General features: G+C 39.5%; 1 protein-coding gene and 1 long non-coding RNA gene across 6 annotated transcripts in view; one reads left to right on the forward strand and one right to left on the reverse strand.

The window, feature by feature from the left end:
* The window catches only part of LOC109630510 (cilia- and flagella-associated protein 46), a 48,312-nt gene extending 37,001 nt beyond the window's left edge, over window positions 1-11,311 (reverse strand). For 4 of the 5 annotated variants that reach the window (XM_069538962.1, XM_069538964.1, XM_069538961.1 and 1 more), the window contains exons 1-11: window positions 10,977-11,311; window positions 10,781-10,902; window positions 8,303-8,434; window positions 7,950-8,014; window positions 6,993-7,157; window positions 5,452-5,575; window positions 4,960-5,054; window positions 3,991-4,146; window positions 3,712-3,811; window positions 3,237-3,335; window positions 2,593-2,783 (exon numbers count right to left, since the gene is read on the reverse strand). In XM_069538962.1, coding sequence (XP_069395063.1) covers window positions 2,593-2,783; window positions 3,237-3,335; window positions 3,712-3,811; window positions 3,991-4,146; window positions 4,960-5,054; window positions 5,452-5,575; window positions 6,993-7,157; window positions 7,950-8,014; window positions 8,303-8,434; window positions 10,781-10,902; window positions 10,977-11,025 — 1,298 coding nt within the window. In that variant the 5' untranslated portion in view covers window positions 11,026-11,311. The remainder of the gene's footprint in view (window positions 1-2,592; window positions 2,784-3,236; window positions 3,336-3,711; window positions 3,812-3,990; window positions 4,147-4,959; window positions 5,055-5,451; window positions 5,576-6,992; window positions 7,158-7,949; window positions 8,015-8,302; window positions 8,435-10,780; window positions 10,903-10,976) is intronic. The other variant, XM_069538963.1, reaches the window with a different exon arrangement.
* LOC138413669 (uncharacterized) overlaps window positions 10,752-21,445 on the forward strand; it is a 37,276-nt gene continuing 26,582 nt past the window's right edge. The window contains exons 1-2 of the long non-coding RNA XR_011246083.1: window positions 10,752-10,876; window positions 14,971-15,189. This is a non-coding gene — a long non-coding RNA (uncharacterized lncRNA). The remainder of the gene's footprint in view (window positions 10,877-14,970; window positions 15,190-21,445) is intronic.

Genomic DNA, 21,445 nt, shown 5'->3' on the forward strand with positions numbered 1-21,445 from the left:
GTGATGGTTGATGAGTGTGTATTAACACATGCTAGTGGCTCAGTAGTTGGCCATATCCACAGAGATAGACAGCAGAGGGAATCTTTCAGGTTTAGGTCTGATAAGTCTCTAGGTTGCACCTATTAGCCCACTCGTCCAGCTGTGAGGCATGTTCCAGGGACAGATGGAAGGTTTGATCCAGCCAGGATATGTCATGCCTGGAGACTAGTCCATCTAAAGATGTTGAGATGTGGGCACCCTTTGTCTCAGATTGGTTTGTGTCTCTAGATGGTAAGGATAAGAAACCTGTAAAGATTTTGCGGGACACTGGGTCTAATGAGAGTTTCATTGTGAGACATTACAATCCACACTGCTAGAGGTGGAACATCTTCTGTGCTGGGTGTTGGTCTGGTTCCCCTGTGGGTTCCCTCTCATCAATTGCACTTTTTCTCTGTTTTTATTTGTGGAGAAGTTGAAATGGCTGTCCATCCCCAGCTGCCAGTTAATGGTATAGATATTATTCTAGGGAATTACTTGGCTGGTTCAAGGGTTTGGAAACATTTTCCACCTCTTGTATGTGAATTCACCTTTGCATGTATCTAAGGAGCCAGATGAGTGTGCTAAGCAGCTCCCTAAAGTGTTTTCTTCCAGTGCAGTAACAAGAGCGAGGAGTAAGGCTAAGTTAGAACAGTCTGAAGTGTCTGAGCAGATCTCATTTTCCCAGGTAGAAGACCAGTCTGAGGGAAAGCAACAGTTAAAATTGTTCCCTATTCCATTGCCATCACTGTCTAGAGAAGGATGTATGAAAGAGCAAGTGGCAGATCTCACACTGAAACCCTTGTTTGAATTTATCTGTCCAGAGATTGAGCTCAAGACTGCTCCTAGTGGCTATTTTTTGAATAAATGGATTACTGTTAAGGAAGTGGGCTAGGATAGTTAATGGTGTGGAGGTACACAGTGTTGTTCAGGTTGTAGTGCCTTCTAAGTTTAGAGACCTTGTGTTGAGCACATCATATGATGGTGTGGCAGGCCATCTTGGGGTAAAGGAAACCTATGACAAAGTGCTGCGTCATTTCTTTTGGCCTCAACTTAAAAGAGATGTATTAAGGTATTGTAAAACTTGCAACACTTGTCAGTTGACTGGAAAGCCCAATCAACAGATTAATCCAGCTCCATTGTATCCAATACCAGTGGCTGAGAAGCCATTTGAATATTTGTTGCTTGATTGTGTTGGTCCTCTTCAAACTGGGAACAAGTACGTATTGACAATCATATGTAACAGTACTCGCTATCCTGCGGCTTTCCCGTTGCGCTTCATTAAGACTAAGCCTGTACTGAAAGCACTGACTTCTTTTATTACTACCTTTGGTGTAAAAGGCTATTGGCAGGTACCATTAACAGCAATAGCCAAAGATATTTCATCTTTTGTCACACCATGCGGGTTGTTCTTCTCTTCTGTCATGGCTGAGGAACACTCCAGCTACATTTCAGCGCCTTGTGAATAAGGATTTAGCTGGTATGACAGGGTGTGCAGCTTATTGGGATGATGCAGTGGTGTTCAGTGACACATGGACAGCCCATGTTCAGTGTCTTGAGTGCAGTGTTTGACCGGTTGGCAGATGCAAAGTTAACAATCAGTTTAGCAAAGTGTGAGTTTGCCAAAACGACTAACTTATCTGGGGAAGGTTGTAAGACAGGTTAAAGTTTGTCCTTTGCAGGCAAAGGTGGACGTCTTTGATAAATATCCAATGCTCTCATGCAGAAAGAAATGAATGTGGTTCCTAGGGTTAGTGGGGGATTACCGCAGTTTTTGCCACAACTTTTCAACAGTGGTTGCTCCACTGACTAACCTATTGGGTAAAAAGACTCCCTTTGTCTGGTCTCCCTACTGTCAGGCTGTGTTTGACAAGATGAGGTAAATGATTTGTTCTGCTCCTGATCCTGATTTTTAACAACCTTTTAAGATACAGGTGGATGCAAGCGAAATTGGTGCTAGGGCTGTCCTTTTGCAGGACAGGAAAGGGGGCACTGAACATCATGTCTGTTACTCTTCAAGTTTAATCATAACCAGTTAAACTATTCAGTTTTAAGAAGGAGACACTTGAATTGATGTGGCCCGATCAACGCCAGGGACTATTTCTACAGATCATAACCCCTTAACATTCATGTCAAGTATGCAGAATGGTAATCAGAGACTTAGGCTTTGCTTGCTGTTTCTTCAACCATATACACTTGATGTTCGCCATATTAAAGGTCAGGAAAATGTAATGGCAGACGCACTCTCTAGAGCACCATGTTGATGTCTGCGAAGACCCTATTAGTGGGGGTCTTTGTTTTATGGGGGGATGTGATGGCCTCTCAAATGAGCTGGGCATAACATACCTCCTCCATCATTAGTCCTATATATGTATGATAACATGTTTTTTCTTATATGTACATTATCTGTATAGCAACTCTGTTTCATTATCAGAAGTCTGAGGAAGAGCTTGTGATCTAAACGTCACTGGCAAATAAACAACACAACAGGAGCTTTATGTCTGCAGATCTTTTCTTTTTCAAACACTGTAAGATTAAGCCGTGACAATGAAGTAACATGAATTTGAAGAAGGGAACCTTTGTGTGTCTTCCAGTACTCGGGCGATATTGAGCAGTGGTGTTCTGATGTGTTTCCTGAGATTGTGCTGCAGGAGGGGCAGGCAAAATCTCCACAGGGTCGTGCAAACCACCTGCACAGCCTGAGCGTAGCCCTCTCTCACTGCACTCTGCAGCAACTGATCCAGCCTGTCTATCTCCTTCAGCCAGGCCTGTGGAGTAAGAACAACAGATAAGAACCAGCATCAGTGATAACACAACACTTCGATGTACTGGGAACTTCTATGTACTGGGCAGGTAAACTGGAGTTGGACTGGATAGTGTCAATTTGTAAATGTGACAGTTTTCATACCAAAATCTTTTATGGTATAAAATTTGATAATCCTGATCTTACATCCCTCCCCAAAAATCAAAAACATAAACTAACATTAGCATCTAGTAAGGTGATATTACGACAATTGAAATTCTGGAACTGATTGATAAAGTGCATCTTGTTTCTATGAGCAGGGACGCTTATCCAAGTATTTTTGAATTGACTGCCTTTAAATAATTAGATTACAGAAATATTATTGGACAATTAATCAAGCCTCTGCCATTGGGTTCACTGCCTGCATTATAACGTGGGGTGGAAACACATGGCTGATAATTCATGTATGATCAAGCACCTCCATGTTGGCTTTGGAATAGTCATTTATCTTCGCCTTTTTCTTTAGGAGGTTGATTTCACTGTTGATACATTCCATTATTACGCGTTGGCCAACACTCTGAAAGAGACAAACACATATGATTTCAGACGTCAGCATGAGGGCAGTACATGAAAAGAAAAACATGCTAGAAACTATTAATTCAGAATTTATGCCAAAACATCTTGCACATGCAAATTTGCCAATTATATTATCATTTCACCTTATTTCCCGAAGAGAAAAAGGGCAAAATCTTTGCAGAGGAAAATCTAAAAAATGCAGCAACCGCTTTAGGTCTTAGGCATGAGCTCAGCTAATTAATCCAATCTATTGTCAGGCGCCTACTTAAGAGGGATGTCAAAGTCCATGCATAAATTTGCAAGTGTTTATAGTATGTACAGTTATAGCAGTGAGCAATGCTACTGCCGGAGGTTTGAAGAGAATATCGGACACTCACAGCCTCTCTCGCCGACTTCAGCTCTTTCAAACAGTCGGCAGCTACTTTCTGATGCTTCACTTGCAAGGCCAGCAGAGCCAACTCCAGGAGGTAGGCAACTCTGCAAATCCCAGATAAAACATAATTTATACAATTCACAACACTTCAGTCCAGTAATCTGAGTCGGGTACTGCCCTTGTGATTTCCATATGTGGGTTTATGGTGTTGGGAGGTTTAGGAACAGAACAAGGGAAAGCTTGTTGGGTAGGTAATTTGATCAAGACACTTTGGGTCACAGACCTGTCAGCTGGTTGGATGGGGATTGCTCTCTGAAGAGCACTGAGGTTCTTGGGCGCAGAGGATGCTTTCGTACAATCCGCCAGGAGACGGAAAATGTCCTCAAGCTCGACAGAATCCTCGTTCGTCAGCTCGTCATCATTTATTTCTTTCAATCTGCTACAAACAAACAGCAAACATATGAGAGCATGCACGATTATGTATTTTCAAGTACCCACTAATAAGCTAAAACCTAACAGTGCAAAAATAACCTATATGATGCTGACGATGGCCGAGTCTGGCTGAGTCACGCTGTCAATGTTAATAGCTAAGCTGAGAAGGCATAAAGAGCTCTGACATGTTGTGTACATGCCTGGAGAAATATGGGGGCTGGGTTTGTTTTTAAGTAGCCATGGTGCAATTCTATTCATGTACACAGGTAGCTTAAAAAAAGTCTGTCCACTATGGGATGCCACAGGGGCTGAGAGCCAGTGGATCACTGGACTATTGACCCAGGCTTAATGTTTCAAAGCTCCCCAGTTAGCTGAAGGTATTAAAGCTTCACGATCAGAAAACACATCAATTTACCTCTGTTAAGTACAAAAGCTAGCTTTAGTACTTAACAGAGGGAAATTGATGTATATATATATATATATATATATATATGGATCCTGTCCTTGATCATTCAAGTCATTAGAGATTCATGTTATGGGTCAACTTGTATATATTATTAACTGGAAGAAGTAAAGAAAGTAAACATACAGTCAATCAATGTAGCACATGCTTTCAAACACAGTCTTGGCTCCTCAACTGTTAGAAAAGCAAACATCATTAAATCAGATCAAGAGCTCCTTTTATGAACAACTCAGGCTACAGTAATACTTGAATATCTTAGCTAGAGATGGAAGCACCTTTCATCATGACAACTAAAAGTAAAAAAATATATTTCTCAAGTATAATCCTGCAGAGCCAAAATCAAGAAAGTGGACTTACTTTTTAAATTCTTGTAATTTGTAAATGACTGCTAAGTTGATATCCTTCCTGCTCATCTCACTGATGACATCACCCTCTGTCAGTTTGTGTTGAACCTTGGAAAAGAATAGTAAGAGTAGATGCCACACTTAATTTATCACTCGAAAATGTTTAACTAAAATGTCTATTGTGTCTGAGATGAAACTTAATTAACTGCATGAAAATTCGTCCAAAGATTCATTTCTAGACTAGACTCTAGAAAAAGGGTAGATTTTAGAAATACTCTTAGGGAGAAGGTTAAAACACTGATTTCAGATACATTGAAATATTAAGTGCTCTTTTTCTGGGATAACACATTTTGTCTATGATTTATGAGATAGAAATATCACACCAAAAGTTAATTAACTGCATAAAAGGTTTATGTCACAGATGGGAATACTAAACTCTCTTTCTTGTTACTCACTGGCTCATAAAATGAACTTTGTAACTTTGTTGACAAGAAATTATGTTTACCATTAACATAAAGAGTCTTGGATAAAGATGTGGGGCTTGAGACTTGATCAATTCTTCTGTAGTTTTGGCAAGATCTGCAGCCTCCTCTACTTTCCCTGAGTCGACCAGACATTTAATCAGGTGCCTGAATAGAAACAGAGAGAAAAAGAAAAAAGAAACCTCCTAAAAGTCAGTCAAAACTGAAGAAGCCTCTTGGATGAGTGGTGAAACACAAACAAATCCAAAAGACTTGTGACAGTTGATTGTTAAAGACAATAAAAATATCTGCTGCATGTGGAAATATGGTGCCGCAAGTTTGATTATAGTCTCCACAGGTAACCTCACTTACCAGATGATTATTTTTGAGAAATCCAGCTTTTATAACTGTATGTACACCTCACTACTGTACATCCAGCATTGATTCAAATGTTTTTGTAGAAACTGAAAGGTATTTCTAATATTTTGGTAGCAAAGACAATGCACTGCATTATTGTAACAGCATGGTGAGATTTGAAAGGAAGTCATAATGTGGTGAGTCCCTCCCTTTCTTATTGTGCTCAGTTATACATTTAGGTCACGCAGATGTGCTGTCTCAAATCCAATTAATACCCCCTGCTGGCTGTAATACTGACATGATACTCTACATGACTGGTCGATAGAGTCTCTGAACAACAATAATAATAATATTTACTTTGTTTGCACTTTTCTTAGAACAAGTAACAAAGTGCTTTACAACAAACAATATGAAACAATCAGAGTAAAAAAATAAAATAAAGATACACATAAATACACACAAAAGTCATAGACATCTTGCAATAAAAAAAGAAAACATTTAGAGATGTATCTTAAGAAGAGGTATAAAACAATTCTGCTAGTCTAATCACAGATTGTTTCAGCGTGTAGGCATCACCACGGCACAGGCTCTAACACCTTTGATTTTCAGGCTAGATTTTGGAATGGCTAGCAACGCCTTACCAGAGGATCTCAGACTGGCTGGCTCATAGGACTGTGTTAAAAGCTGAGTGGCAGCATTCTGGACTAACTGTAGACGGGGGATTGATTTCTGTGTAAGACCACTGTAGGGAAAAGGCATGTGTGGGTGATTCCTGCCGACCTCTCCATTCTGTCAATGAGTATGTGGTGGCCTACAGTATTGAAAGCAGTGCTGAGATCCAAAAGAACAAGGATGGAGGATTTACCAGCATCTTCAACAGAAGGTAATTGCAGACTTTCAGAAGAGGGGTTTCTGTACTGTGGAGGGACGGAAAACCAGATTGGAATGTTTCAAATTAGTTATTGTCTGTCAGGTGTGCCACTACAAACAGCGAACAAAGATAAGACTAACATTTGGCCAGGAGCTTTCAGAGCAGATTATGATTAGACACTAAATTTAAATGAGGAAAAAGGCAGCCCATTAACTGTAGAGCCATAAAGCTGTGGTTATAAATTAACTGCTGCTTAATTAACCCCATGTCATGTCTGAATCCAGCATGACGTTAGACAGAATCAGGACTGGACTTATACATGAGAGGGAAATAAGAGAGCATTGTGGGGTCACTTGCATCATGAGTTCAGCCCTCCAGCTGCAGTCTTGGTCCGCCACCTCCTCCAGACTTTGCACCACCTGCCTAAGCGAGGGAACCAGGTGGTGGCACCGCCCTGGCTGCAGGAGAGGGTACACTGTCTGGAAATACAGCACTGAAGCATTGAACACCATGAAGTGGAATCTGCAAGACATGAAGCACATGAAGAAGGAATAAACACACAGAAAACTGAATTATTTAGATGATGCACATGCAAGCCATTTCATCCATTAAACTCAATTCAGAGCAAGTGTCAGAGCTGTGTGGAGCCACCCTGTGAATTGCAAATGTGTGTGGATTAACTATCATCCAATGAGCCACAGGAGAGCCCCCCGTATTAGCCCTTCTATGTAAAATAAGATATATTTATGAATTCAAGGCCCTATTTAAGAGAAAATTGTGCGAACAGACTGTTTGAGTGCTGCTAATTTATTCACCAGAGAATGTGTTGTGCTCTAGTCTGGGATGTATTAGATATGTATTCCCTCTGGTGGTAATTTGGATTGCTCATTCAGCCCTTTTATTGACAGCTTATGAGTTCATTAGCAACGAGATTCACAGCTGATTGCTCGCAAAGGCTAAGCCAGTATCTCTCTTGCAATTTCTATTATTACGTCAATATTAATCGCTACTTTTAACCTGCTCAAAGATACTTCCTGTGAGCTGTTAAGATTAAAAGGAATGTAGGCTAAATCATCACCACTTCTGAATGAAAGGTCAGAGCGAAGCATGAAGAATCATGTCTTATGTCAGCATGACCCAGAATGTTTCTGTGCAGCTACTGAACCTTCAGAGCTAAAAACATTTCACTTTTCTGTACTTTTTTCTGGTGCAATTGGCGAACAATATCAGAGATGCTGCATAGGGCATATATTGGTCAACCTCGTGACACTGTTAGAACAAAGCATACAAGCATACTTCTGAGAGATTACGTACCTTGGTTCGTGCTTTGAAATTTCAATTGCTTTAAGAAAATATGCCACAGCCTCCTCAAAGTCTTCCTAAAATAGAAAGAAATGCAGAGGGGAAGGGAGCAGTGTCACAGCATACAAACATAAATATCACAAAAACTTGCAAGTGCAACAACTGTGAAAATACAAAGGAAAACATGCCTTAAAGGCTGAAACCACAAGAGTCTGTTTACAAAGCTAAGATGTCTGCATCATTTCTAGTTCATATAAGTACAATGTATCTCTACAACAATTGTGTATATGTGTACACCTTATTGACACAGACACACAAAGACACTCAACCCCCTTGAGGTGATGTGTCCAATTTACTGTGCTCACCAAGCTCCCAGTGGTCGGCGGAGACTTCAGCTGGCCCTGGCAGAGGTAAGCTCGACACAGAAATTGATTAGCAGGCGGATTCTCTTCAAAGTACATCTTTAGACACGCTGTGCTTATCTCCAAACAACCCAGCTGAAAACACAGAGCAAGGGACACACAGAGACCAAACCAAATAAATATTTTAACCTCATGTCACCAGCATCTCTATGTTTGATGCATCCTTAAAACTATTTAAGGATGTAAAATGCATGTTTATGTTATGCATGACAAACTGAATTAAATGCAGGCTGCTGTCCCAGATTATGTCAGTGCTGTGTTATATAATGTCTCCTGCTCACAGTCTTATAAATTTACACAGCATCATTTTCATTCAGGAATTGCAGCGCTGCCATGGGAAGTAATCCTGTAACAGAAATTTTAACAGTAAACTGCAAGATTTTCGTTGTGTTGTGATCATTTTTTTTCTCCTACTCATAAAACAAGTCAAACAGAACAGTTCTGAACTTTGGATCATGTGTTAGGATGGTGGAGGCGTCTTTAAGCAACAGGAATATTCATGCTTCTCAAGAACACTGAAGAATAAGAGATGATTTGATGATTCGCCACCAAAACACAAGTTTGTTGTATACTGCGTTCAGATCCTGAGTTCGCAAGTGCTCAGGCCCGCACTGTGCTGCTTTGTAGCCCTACTTCAAATATTTTTCCCTTGCCCTAGGACACTTTCATTATTATTCCCTACTGGGAGAGTAGTTAAGACATAGCAAATTAAAGTGACTGCATGAAAACAGTGACATAATGACATCTGTCATCAAGCTCTCTGTAGAAGGGTTCTGCAGAGGTTTCATTTCCATGATTTTCTACAACAGTAACTGTATTGTCGAAAAAAACCTATAAATAAAGTAGTTTTATTTTGACAAACCCGATAAATTGTCTCCGCATGCCAGTAATGTCAAACATAATTCAGCACGTCACCTCAGTAGCAGCCATTTACTGAGACAAGCATTTTTCCACAATTTTCACAGTCAGATGCAAATCATCTTTTATTCTTGCGGGCTGCTTGAAGCATCATGTCTTGTGTGACATCTCAGCAGGTGTGAAATCCTCACAACATGAAAACACTCCTCACAGCAATTGGAGGGAAGGATTGTAGCCACACTCATAGCATATTAGTCATACAGAAAGTTTTAGCTTTAGAGTTTGTATTGTATTGTAATTTTATGGTTTGTATATTGCTATTTAATTATCTTTTGGGTGTGTATTAGCCATTACTGTTTCTACCACATACTTTTACATCTCACTCATTTAGTAGTTTGCATTTGTATGTTGTGTGAAATGAACAAATCTAAACTAAGCTGAACTGTACAAAACTCATGACATTGTGCCATTTAGATGTTATGCTGATATGCTAATAGTCATGACATTATCATCCATTTATTCATACAATATAGGTGTTCAGATGATTATGATTGATTTGATGAAAGCAACGTGTTTAAGGACAGACGTTATTAAGGAGGCTGCAATCACATTTCACATTCTTTGAGTGACTCAACCAACTGCAGGATAAGGTGATAGCAAAATATACCTCTCTACCTGACCCCCCTAGACCAGTTTGTACCAGCCAAGATCATAGATCAGTGTAAAAATGAGTTCCAGGTCGATGGTAAAGTTTATTATTTACCAAAAGTCTGTTTTAGCAAAATAAAATGTATAAATGTATTCTTTAAAAGTGTATAAAGACAATTGGCAATAACAAGAGCAAGAGTTGGATCTTAAACTTACTACACATATGTATATTGGAACAATAGTTAGAATCTCATAAGGCTGTGCATGACATTACTAGAACACTGTGACTTTAAATTTCCTAATTAAAAAAAAAAGATTGCTTGTATTTCTGAATATCTTTTTAAAGGAAACCACTGTCTCTTAAAATCCAGGCTGAAGTCATGAACTTTGTGGGGGGACCAAAATCTCACAACTCATTATTTAACACACAATATGATTTGTCATAAATTTTGTAATTTAAAACAGTGTTTCAACGGCGGTTACTTTTTTGCTTGTTGAGGTGCCCTTGAGCAAGGCACCGAACCCCCCAATTGCTCGCTTTCATGGCTGCCCACTGTTCCATGTGGGGTCACTGTGTGGATTGTGTTCCGTGTGTGCTCCGTTCACACGGATGGGTTAAATACAGAGGTCACATTTCCCCATGTTTGCATGTTGCATGTTGTGTGTGGGGCCATACAGAGGAATCTTAATAACAGTTTTATTATTATTACGCATCGGGCAGTTTACGATTCAGTTTATTGGGGGTGGGGGGCAATTTGCCCATGTTATGACACTACCCTGCTTAATATTAATAATAATAATATATCTACAACAGTGTCCTCAGCCACACACATTGCTGTGCTGATTCAGAACATATAAATCGTGGATACGGCCCTGCTGATCGTGAGGAACATCACCGCTGCCTGAATGTCTCACCTGTAGAGAAACCTCCGCACAAACCACGCACAACTCCGGGGCGATGCGTGGAGAGTGTCCGCTGGCTCCAGCTGCTGTCGCGTCCCTGATAAGACGGTAGGCCGACTGCAGAGCTCCAGAGTCTGTAAACACCACACACACAGTGAGCATGGCTTCCACCGCTCCGTACATCTGTCTCTACTCCTGAATCACGAACCTTGCTGCTCCTCTGCCTGGCTGAGATACTGTCGAATATCCAGCTCCATGTCTGTGAAGGTTCATTAGCTCGTCCGTGTGTCTCCGTACCTGTCAGCTAACGTTAGCAGGCAGGTTAGCTAAAGTTAGCGCTGTATACTCCCACTAAAACTGTACGTGTTTGAAACAACAAGTCAACACTCTGTCAAACGAGCACAACAACTATACGACAGTTCGTTAGGTTTGGTGTTGATGCATCAGTTTGTTGAATGAAGTAATGAGCTAAGAAAGAACTGACAGAAATGTTGTACTTAACTATTACACCATCCGCGTGTACTGTTAGGAAGCGTTACTAGGCAACCGGAGAACGGGCATGGACTACGGTAACTGTGAGGGACAAAGGGTCAACACTGTGACACTTTATTCATATAAATAAATACAGTCTAATGACACAATATCCACATTAAATAACACGAACCCTGACCACTTCATATATATATATATATATATATACACATATTATACTATATATACATATACAATATCTACATTTCACAACACAGTGCCTGATATTTAAATCTGAAACATCACATTGAAGATTACATATAAATGTAAAAATCTAATTCAATTTCGTTGACATTAATGTTTTTGTTGGAGCTACATTTTACATATATATTCATATTATTTTGAAAAGTTGTGAACTTAGATCTGAAGATTGAGTCGATTGTTTATTAGACCTCTGAAATATCGGACATGGTAAAGTAAACCATTCAAGTATATACAAACAACTGATGTCAAGAGATATAAAGCTAATTCAGTTTCATGTTATTGAAAAAACTGATGGTTGATCATAGCTGACTTACACAGTGTCAGAAAGAAAGCTGTGACCAGCATTACCACAGGCCAAGCAACCCGCTCATTCCAAAACAAGCAAGTTTAGAATGGACGCTGCACAAGCAAACAAATGACAGAGGACAGCTCTCTCTCTCTCTCTCTTTCTTTCTCTCTCTCCTTCTATCATACTCACACACACACGTACAAAATGCACCTCTCCATGCTTCTGGTCCCGGCGCTTCTTAACTTCAAAGTGCATCATTAGGAATCGGGCCAGTCAGTGTGCAAATATAATTTACTTGGTCAAACTAAAATGCGGATGCTGATGTGACAGGGGACAAAGTTGTCAAGCAAAGCAAACTGCAGAGGCTCTCTCTGCATAATGGAGTCAGTGGTTCCTAGATTGAGGTTTAATTGACAGGATACCTGCCAGTATTTCAAAGCATTATAGATAGCTCTTCACTGGCCCTCGAGCACATTTGTTAAGCAGTTCATTGTGGGATTTGTCTAAAAATACACATAAAGAGAATATTCACCCTTTGGAAGGCTTTAAATGTGGAATATATTTATTTATTTCCTGCAAGAGATTTTTTTTTCTCTCTGTCACTTGACCTACTTAATGGTTTGAGTTGTTGCTTTTATTTGTTGTTTAGAATTCCTGTCATATCATGCAGTACTTTGAAATATAGATGTGAATAAAAGATAAAAGAGGTAATTTAGAGAAAACTCTGCACTGGGCCTGGTGTGATTTGGTCCAGGGGTAGCTACTCATACAAATTCATGTTGAAGGAGTGTAAAATAAGCTCTTTGTGTCATACCTGCAGTGACACACTCTCACAACACACCCTCATTCAGTCAGTGAATATCTAACAAGACTCTGACCAAACATGCAATCTACTCTCTTAAACTAAAGCCCTGAATAAGTTGTATGTTTTCCTGTCAGTGATATAATCAATTCATAGCAAATTAGGCTGTGGCTGGCTTCACAGATCCTGTAGCCAGGCAATCTGGCCGACACAGATGGTGCTGTATGATGATGAATAGGCTCTTAAGATGCTGTGTTTGTTCAGCCAGTGCGTTACAACAATGCACCTGTCCTGCTCTATAGCTTACAGGAATCTTTAGTGACGTGTTACAATCCTCTGCCTAATTCTAATTGATGCATTGCTGTAATCTCAGTAAATTTCAATTAAAGACAAAAAAAACAAAGCTTCATTATGTGATGTCAAATGCGAAACCTCATTCGCAGTGGTAATGTTGAGATAAATGAGCTAATAAAAGGTTGTCCAATATCCCAGGTTAAAAAACTACCGAGTATATAATTTAATTCACTACAACTGGAGTTGCAAAAATGCCTCATATTCACAAAGAAAATACTTAACTACAGGATTACATGAATACCAAGTCTAGACAGTTTTCTTAGTTTATTTTAAATAACCGAAGATTGAGTTTAAGTACACTAAAATGAATAGACCTTAAGCTCCAGTTTGGACTCAGTAGCCGATTTTAGTTCCATTCAGCTTCTGTTTACAAACCGACACAAATACTATTTTGCTGAAATGCTGCAAGTCACAGTCTCTTATAAAAAGTAGAAAGGAAATTCAATTGCCATGAAGCGATGGCCCATATGTGCGAGTTATCTTGGCCTGTGTGCACAGACTCTGGCCACGTCTAATGAGAATACAAGCACATGACACCGTCTTGTAATCAGCACCGATGCACACAAAGGTGGAGAACAAAGATAAACAGTGTACCACCAGTAGTGAAATCACATTAAACATGAACCCAGCATTTTACTGAAGATTAATGGAAACAAAAGCCCTGAAGACACACTCATGTCGAGAGGCTCATTGTGAACATTATTTCTAATGATTATGATGTGTCAGAACTGATTTATTAGCTTGCGTTTTCTTAATTCATGGGCTTTAAAGTTACAATGAGGCTATTTTCTACGGATAATAATGATGAGAGGATAATCCTCAAACAATACAGATTATATTTACAGCAGCTAGTAGTTACTACACTCTCTACTCTAAACATTTCTGCCCAGTGTTTAGTGAAAAACGATATCCTATTTATGCATTTAAGTTATGATCGACTGGATTTCCCTTTCATTAAAAAATAAGCATTTACATATCAAAAAGTCTATAAAAGTATTTGTTTGCATCAAGCTCTGCACATGCACATTTCACCTCTCATCCATAATCCATCAAAGTCAATGTGTTGAGCAGACTTCTTTGCTTCATCTCCCCCCTGACGGGATAACTCTCTCGGACATGATCCCCACAATACCAGCATATCCTTAAGACGTGAAATCGGCAGGATCAAATCAATTATTCATCAATTCTCAAATTGATATCAATAATTCAATATTTTGCACATGTGAATTCCACATACTGAAGAATGGCAGCAGCCAAACAGTGATCACATCAGCTCAGATTTATCTCTGCACAAACATGCAATTCTCATCACTATATGGAAACATATAGAATTACTAAATGTTTTGCTTTTGTGTTCAGAGCCAAAACACTTCATTTATGATTAAAGACATTTTCTTCATGTATATGTTTATAGGAAAATGTACAATAAACATAACTGAGAAATAGCCTTTCATTAAGATTTAGACTACTTTGAACTGAGAACTTCTGTGTTAACTAACATTGCATTAATTTGATGTGAGGCACTTAAATTGGCTAAACAATGTGTACTGCTTCTAGTGCTGTGGTTTAAATTGGTTATAATTAACTCCAATCAAGTGAGTATTGCTTTTCTGCTAATCTCACATAATAAGATCTTTAAACAGAAATTTTAAATCAAATTTCCACTTATGTGAGTTGTATATCGCTATAAGTCTTCTTTGCACCTCTGTGACATCTGCAACAATAATAATAATAATTGTTTTATTTACTGCTTTTCCACACAAAGCATAAAGTGCAGCCCAACAGAAAACAAATGGTTGAAATACATAAATAATAACACTAATAATGATAATGATGAATAGAGATAAAAGACCAATAATAGCCTGGCTCCCAAGTGAATTCAGGAATATGCCTTCTGAGAAAAGAATGTTTTTAGCTGAGAATTAAAAGAAGACACAGACAGACAGCCTATATTTCCTCAGGCAATTCATTCCAGAGCCTTGGGGCCCTGATGACAAATGCTCTTTCCTCCTTACTTTTCAGCCTAGATGCAGGAAGTGACAGCAGAACCTTGCTAAAGGAAAAGTCTGACACAGCTCCTCCTGGACTGGATCTGCTGCCTGATGGGACCTGGCGATGTTAGACTCAAAGCACTGCTTCAAAACCCTTCATCGGACACCTGAGCCCAGAGGCGAGCAGCGCTGTAACCAAGGAAGGGAGCAGGAGGAGAGACCATGGCCTCTGCACAGACTGTTTAAACAGGTAGTTAGAACCGGCAGCAGCACCAGAGCTTCCATCATCTTCAGCTGCAGGTTAATACTCGTAAACAAATTCAGGAAGAACACAACACTGGCCTGCAATGAATCCGCACAACACGTATAAGCAGGAGTCAATCTGTGCAGACTTTTGAGCAGATGTTGGCGTCCAAAATTCACTGTGTTTTTGCTGAGAAAGCTCATGTTGAGCTGGGTTAAATTACTTTCTGAAGAGCTAAAGCCCCCTCTTTAAAAACAGACATACACTAACAACAGTCATTGATTGGTTAAGAAGCCCCAGGCTAAATTTTTAAAGCCCATCCCAAGAGTCCATTTCAAATCCTTTCACACAGTTAACAATTTATTAATGTGAAATTAACTGGCTGTCCAAACAAAAATATGTCAGACTATAATGTTCTCATCCTGACTGATTTCATTCACACTTCAGTATATATTAATATTAATTTCCTTTAAGGAATGAGGTTTTCTATTAGATGGGGTAATTAGTGTCGTGAGTCATGCTGTAGACCATTTGCATGCATTTGTTACACCTCATAGCAATTTTGGCGCAGATCACCCCCCTTCCTACATAACAATGAGTCATTATGAGCAATAAATCATTTCCAGGTTCTTCGCTTGGACATTTGATTCCCTCAAGATTTGTGTAATCCGATTTTGTAACAGTGAGTGGGTTAACGCAGCATCTCCTCCAAATGTGTACCCAGCAGTTTATCTGCAGCGTACTCATCGAGTGTCCTACTTTGTGCACAATACTCATACACACGTTGAGGAAGACTCGGTTTCCTGATCTGCCGGTTTAAAACAGTTTCACATTCGAAAAAATAATCTGGCGTGTCAGAGCTGGACCGTCAGACGAACAGTTTCTTATCTACGTGAGCATGTGTTCGAATGCCTAATTAGGGTATTGACTCACGGCTCACGCTCTCATTGGAGATGACGAGTGTCACTGATTTGTTTAAACATTACCAATGTGGGGATTGGATTTGATGGCACCCCGGATGCATGCTTAGCATTAACTGACACGATGCCCAATCCTTCCTAGCATGTATTTGCTGATTTGGTTGTACTCCAGAGATTAGTCATTTATATCAAGTCAAACCAAAGCACCACAGCAAGCTGTATTGCTTCATATATTTGACATCTACGCTGTAAATCATGCGTTCATGGAGATTTATAAACTGAATGCATGTTCTCTATAGGTGCTCTGAGCATTACAAAACAAGGCAATGGACGTGAATACATGCTTCTATCTCAGTTTTAATTTATGTTGATGCCTATTTGACTACTGTGTTTTACATTTCATAAACTCTGCACAAGAAACTAAAGTGGTGTACTGAGCTTGTCGCTTATCTTATGCTTTATGGTGTAATTATCTTGTACTCATGCAAACATAAAAACTCTGGCAAGGTCTTTGCTCACACACTTATATCATCACTAGACAGTTTTAGTGTTTAATTTTACTGCAGTTGCTGAACAGAGTGATTAAAAAGCCCCAATGTATCCGATAGAGATTGAGGAGCCATTGAGAAGTGATTGATAAGTTGCACAGTCAACCGCAGGGAAGATGAACTATGCTGTTTATTCACCACATGAGTTTGAGCCACAGCAAATATTTGACTCTGGAGTGCAGTTTTGATCAGTTTGCCATTCAGTCTACATTGGTCCAGAGTGATGAAGCTACATTGGATAGCTATTGGAGGATTGCCATCAAAGTCAAGTCGAGTTTATTTATATAGCACATTTGAAAGCAACCGCAACAGACAAGTGTTGTACAATAAAAGAAGACACAATACAAAATACAAGAAAAAAATAAAATGATGTGAAAATGATTTCAGGAGAACAGTCTTACCCCTAAGCCTCAACCAAGGCATAGCCAGGAGCAATTGATAAGTCGATCTGTGAGAGTTCGGGGGGAAATTGAGCAAAGTAGCTCAGATAGTGTATGTATTTAGGGGCCAGATCATTTAGTGCTTTAAAAAAGAATAAATAAAAACAAATAGATAAACTTTAAACTCAATCCTATATCTAACAGGAAGCCACTCAGGGATGCAAGTGTAGGTGAGATGCTGTCTCTCTTCCTGGTTCTATTTTTCAGTCAATTGCACCAGGGATGAATGGCTCAAACCCAAATAAAGAACATTAAAGTCATCCAGCCACAATGACATTTGATATATGGCATTTGAGAAAATCCTAATTGCACTACAATACTTTTTATTGGGTTTTAGAAGACAGCATATGTATACATTACAGTGGCCACATGCATTTAGAGGCAACCTTTGAAATGTCCCCATAGAGACTGAAGACTGATGTACTGGCAGTGTATTATTGTGTGTGATGGAAAAAAAGCAGCATATAGTAGTGATGTACGAAGATGTGTGAATGTGGCTTGTACTATAAAAGCGACTATGAGTGGTCAATAAGAAAACAATGCATTATAAATACAGTCCACTTACCACATTAGGTGTAGTTTCACTACACAGTACTTGGAGGGAAAGTTAAGCAGTGAGATGGATGCAGTCAATATTTTGGATTCAGTGTTATCCATGGCAACACAATACACCATTTCATCTTTAAACTTTTGCCCCTCTAATGGTTAAAACCTAAGAATAGCAGAGCTGCCTTCCCATTTTTCATCAATCCAACACTTCTCCTCCAACAACTTTTCTGATGCAGTGATCGTCAGAGCCTCACAGAGCTGCAGCAAGCCTAGAGACTCTGAGTCTTGTTTCCATTTTGATTGCTGGAAGGATAAGCCGGGCCGACTGATCTTGTTAAGAGGTTCCATCATCACCTTCTCAAAGCCATCCTCTCAGCACAGAGACAGGGTGTCGGTTGTGATTAGCTACACTTTGGTTCCCTGCTGACGGGCATCAATAAACCACTTAAAAGACATGCTGGCTGCACTTTTACCTCCCATCTCGCAACGCCTGACAATGCCGCAGCACAGCCTGACCCGAACATAAACCGCATCTTATATTTACTGGCATAACTGCACCCTGACTAACGTCACCCGTGGGATTATAATTCATGCTCATTGTTGTTCCGTATAAATATTATGTAGAGTGTGCATTTACTGCTCATAGAAAATAGCCTATTCTTATCCCAACTGACTATTTCTCCAGACTGTCGCCTCTCTACAGACCATTGCCTTCCTGATGGTAACATAAATGGTCCAGTGGCTGGGTTTGGTTATTGGAATATTTGAATTTCATTGTGATAATTGAGACACAAGGTATAAGGACCCTTAGCTGTTAAACTCGACTATCATTAGTCAAAAGTAGAAGACTGTTTGGATTTGGTTGAGCTCCGTCCATAGGTGAGAATATACAATGCAGACACATGAGAAAGAGAGCATTGCTGATACAAGGGTACACAGGGAATGTACTGTAACTCAATTCTGAGATCAAGTGAAACCACCCTGCTAGTGACAGATGCACAACCAAGATAATGAAAGTTACGTCTAAAGCACCTTGAACGTGACTGACTGTAACATGCTCACAGGTGAAGTGTTTATTTGCGTCTTCATTCCTGTTAGCATGATCGCTGTCCTGGTTTAGTTTGTTCCTCTCGTTCCTTGATCATCCACACCTTGTTGCAAATCACTCATCAGCCTCTGGAGCTACTGTGATACTGTCAAGTGGTGCGATGTAACAAAGTACATTTACTTCATCATTGTATTGCTTAATTTGAACTATTACTCCCCCTACATATATCAGCAAGTGTATGAATTAAATACACTATTAAGTATATGTAAAAGTAAATATTTACTCATTTTACTGAAGTAGAAACTTAATGTTGTACCTTTACATATTGTGGTACCTTGATACATTTTTGTCTATTTTTTTGTATTTTGACTTCTGGTATTATTTGGCAGTTTTGGCCCAATTATTTGTGTATCACCGTCAAACTATTCAGTGCAGACTTGAGCCCTGTCAACTGAATCTGCTCACTTGACTGATTGTGATTACCATCTTCAGCACAACATACATTCGATGTGTGTTTATACAACTTTGAAAATATGAAGCACGTAGTCAGTAGTGCCGCATGATGGTGAAGGTGTGACTTGACTTTTAGGATTTTATTATTGTTTCTGTATGATTTGATGCACCATATTCCAAGCAGATGTTTTCATATCACCTTTACATATTCATCCATTATGATGGCTTCCCAAGGGCTGTAGATGTAAATTCCTCACAGATGGAGATGTCAAACACATTCCCTGGTCTTTTTTATTGTAGAATTAATTATAAGCAATGACAACAAAAATATGTCTGCTCTCTATGTGTCAGGGATATGACAAATTCCATGAATTTCTGACTTGACATTACGAACTGTGACTAAATCTGACACTTTCCTTTCAAAGAAATAAAAATAATCTTTTTTCATGAATATTTCAGGAGGAACTTGTCAGTCACAGAATTGTAACCTGGCTAATGAGAGCACATATTTCAATCATGCTGTTGTATATAAAGATCTGTATGAATCTGTGAATGTGTGTGTGTGTGTGTGTGTGTGTCTTGCTTCTCGGGGGGCTGCTGTGCTTCTCCAGCCCGGTGCACATCCTGCCGGGGTGCTAAGGGGGAGCAGCCTGTGTCTGGAGGCGCTGGATCAAAAGCATAAGGACCCTCAGTGATATTCAATATTTCTGCAACATCACCAAACTCAGGTACCATGGTAACCAGTCACAGCAGCCACCACCCGCTCCCCTGCCTTTTATTACATTTTATCCAATTTTCTTCTACTTCGCTTCTGCGATTCTTTAAAAACAGATTTTGCTCTTTGGAAACACATCAACACGTGGCAGTAAGCAACTGACCATCAAGCGGCTTCACGCTTGTAATTTTACAGTGCATAGATTTGCGACAGAGCTGTTGTCGTGCGACGCTGATGACAAAGTTCACATCGCGGTCATGTTATGAAAGCAATTTCTGAAAGAGCAGCTCCTTCCCTTCCTCCCACCCCCTCACCCTTCACTCTGCCTCTTTTCTTCTCTTTGATGATAAGAAAAGCAACATTTGATTGACAGGAATTCCTGTCATGCAAACGTTTTATTGTTTCAGAAGAAAACTTTAAGAGAATCTAAAGTAAATTGAACAAGTCATTACAACATTTGCATATTTTAAGGGGAAATTTATTGTTGCATGGATTATGTAATACCACCTGGTGCTCCGTCTTTTCCCGGTTGCTCCTTCTGCCCAACAGACTGGCTTTAGCCTCAGGATGTGTCAAAATAAGGCTTCCCGCTGGCCCTATCTACATGGATTATTCAAAATAAGGCCACTCAAAATTTAATAATAGGACTGTTGGTCCTAATAAACTTAATCCTCTCCTGTGTTATTGTTTTTTCAAAAGTTTGGTTTATTATTAGTGTGGTCTGTCCATTCCATCAGTTATTTTATGTAAAATGAATGCTGGAGTGTAAGTGCTCTCTCTGAGCAAAGCCACAAATCACTGAATATATTTTAAAAATTGTTCCTTATTCAAGAATATTGTGTACTTTAAAAAAGTTTAGAAAATAAACATTCCTTATTCCATTATGCCTGTCAAACATTTCATTTTTGGACAGAATGTGTGTAGTTTACAATGATGAGAAAGTGGCTTTTAATCTCTTTTGTTGGATAAAATTCCAACATTTCAACTGGCTTAATTTGCAGCAAATCACAACATTGGCCAATCATTGGCCAACCAAATTGGCTTACCTACCTGGAATGTGAATAGAACATTTCTACCATTTACTTGCTGTGAATTGTAAAATCCTGACTGTGTGTATTTTAGATCATTGTCAAGTGTTTTTGTGTCTGATGAAGGCCTTGATCTGTTACTGTCACTCAAACTAAAATACTTGAGGCACCTAAGGAAAATGTCTGAGGCAAATTGTCAGCATCTGAAGTCTTTAAACATGTGAATATGCAGAATCTGTAGACAAGGGACACGATTTGGGATTGGAAGCATTTGAGCAGGCTCTGGTTGCCTGGTGGTAAACAGTCTGTGTGGACAGCAAAAGAGGTGAAATAGTGCGTGCATCAGCTATCAGCTTTTTAATTTGCATTCACATGCACATATCTGTAGCTGTTAGAGTGGGCTGAAAAGTCACCTGGACCTCGAACATCAACAAAAAGAATGTGTGGAGGATGTTTGACCCGTGTGGACGATAAACTGTGGACGGCAATTTGAAGATAGAGTCATGGCCCAGATATCTGCTGTTCACATGGGTAGCTTCAAAATATTTGCCGTTATTCGTC

The sequence above is a fragment of the Paralichthys olivaceus genome, chromosome 14 (genome assembly GCF_024713975.1).
Source record: "Paralichthys olivaceus isolate ysfri-2021 chromosome 14, ASM2471397v2, whole genome shotgun sequence".
Classification (NCBI taxonomy): Eukaryota; Metazoa; Chordata; class Actinopteri; order Pleuronectiformes; family Paralichthyidae; genus Paralichthys; species Paralichthys olivaceus.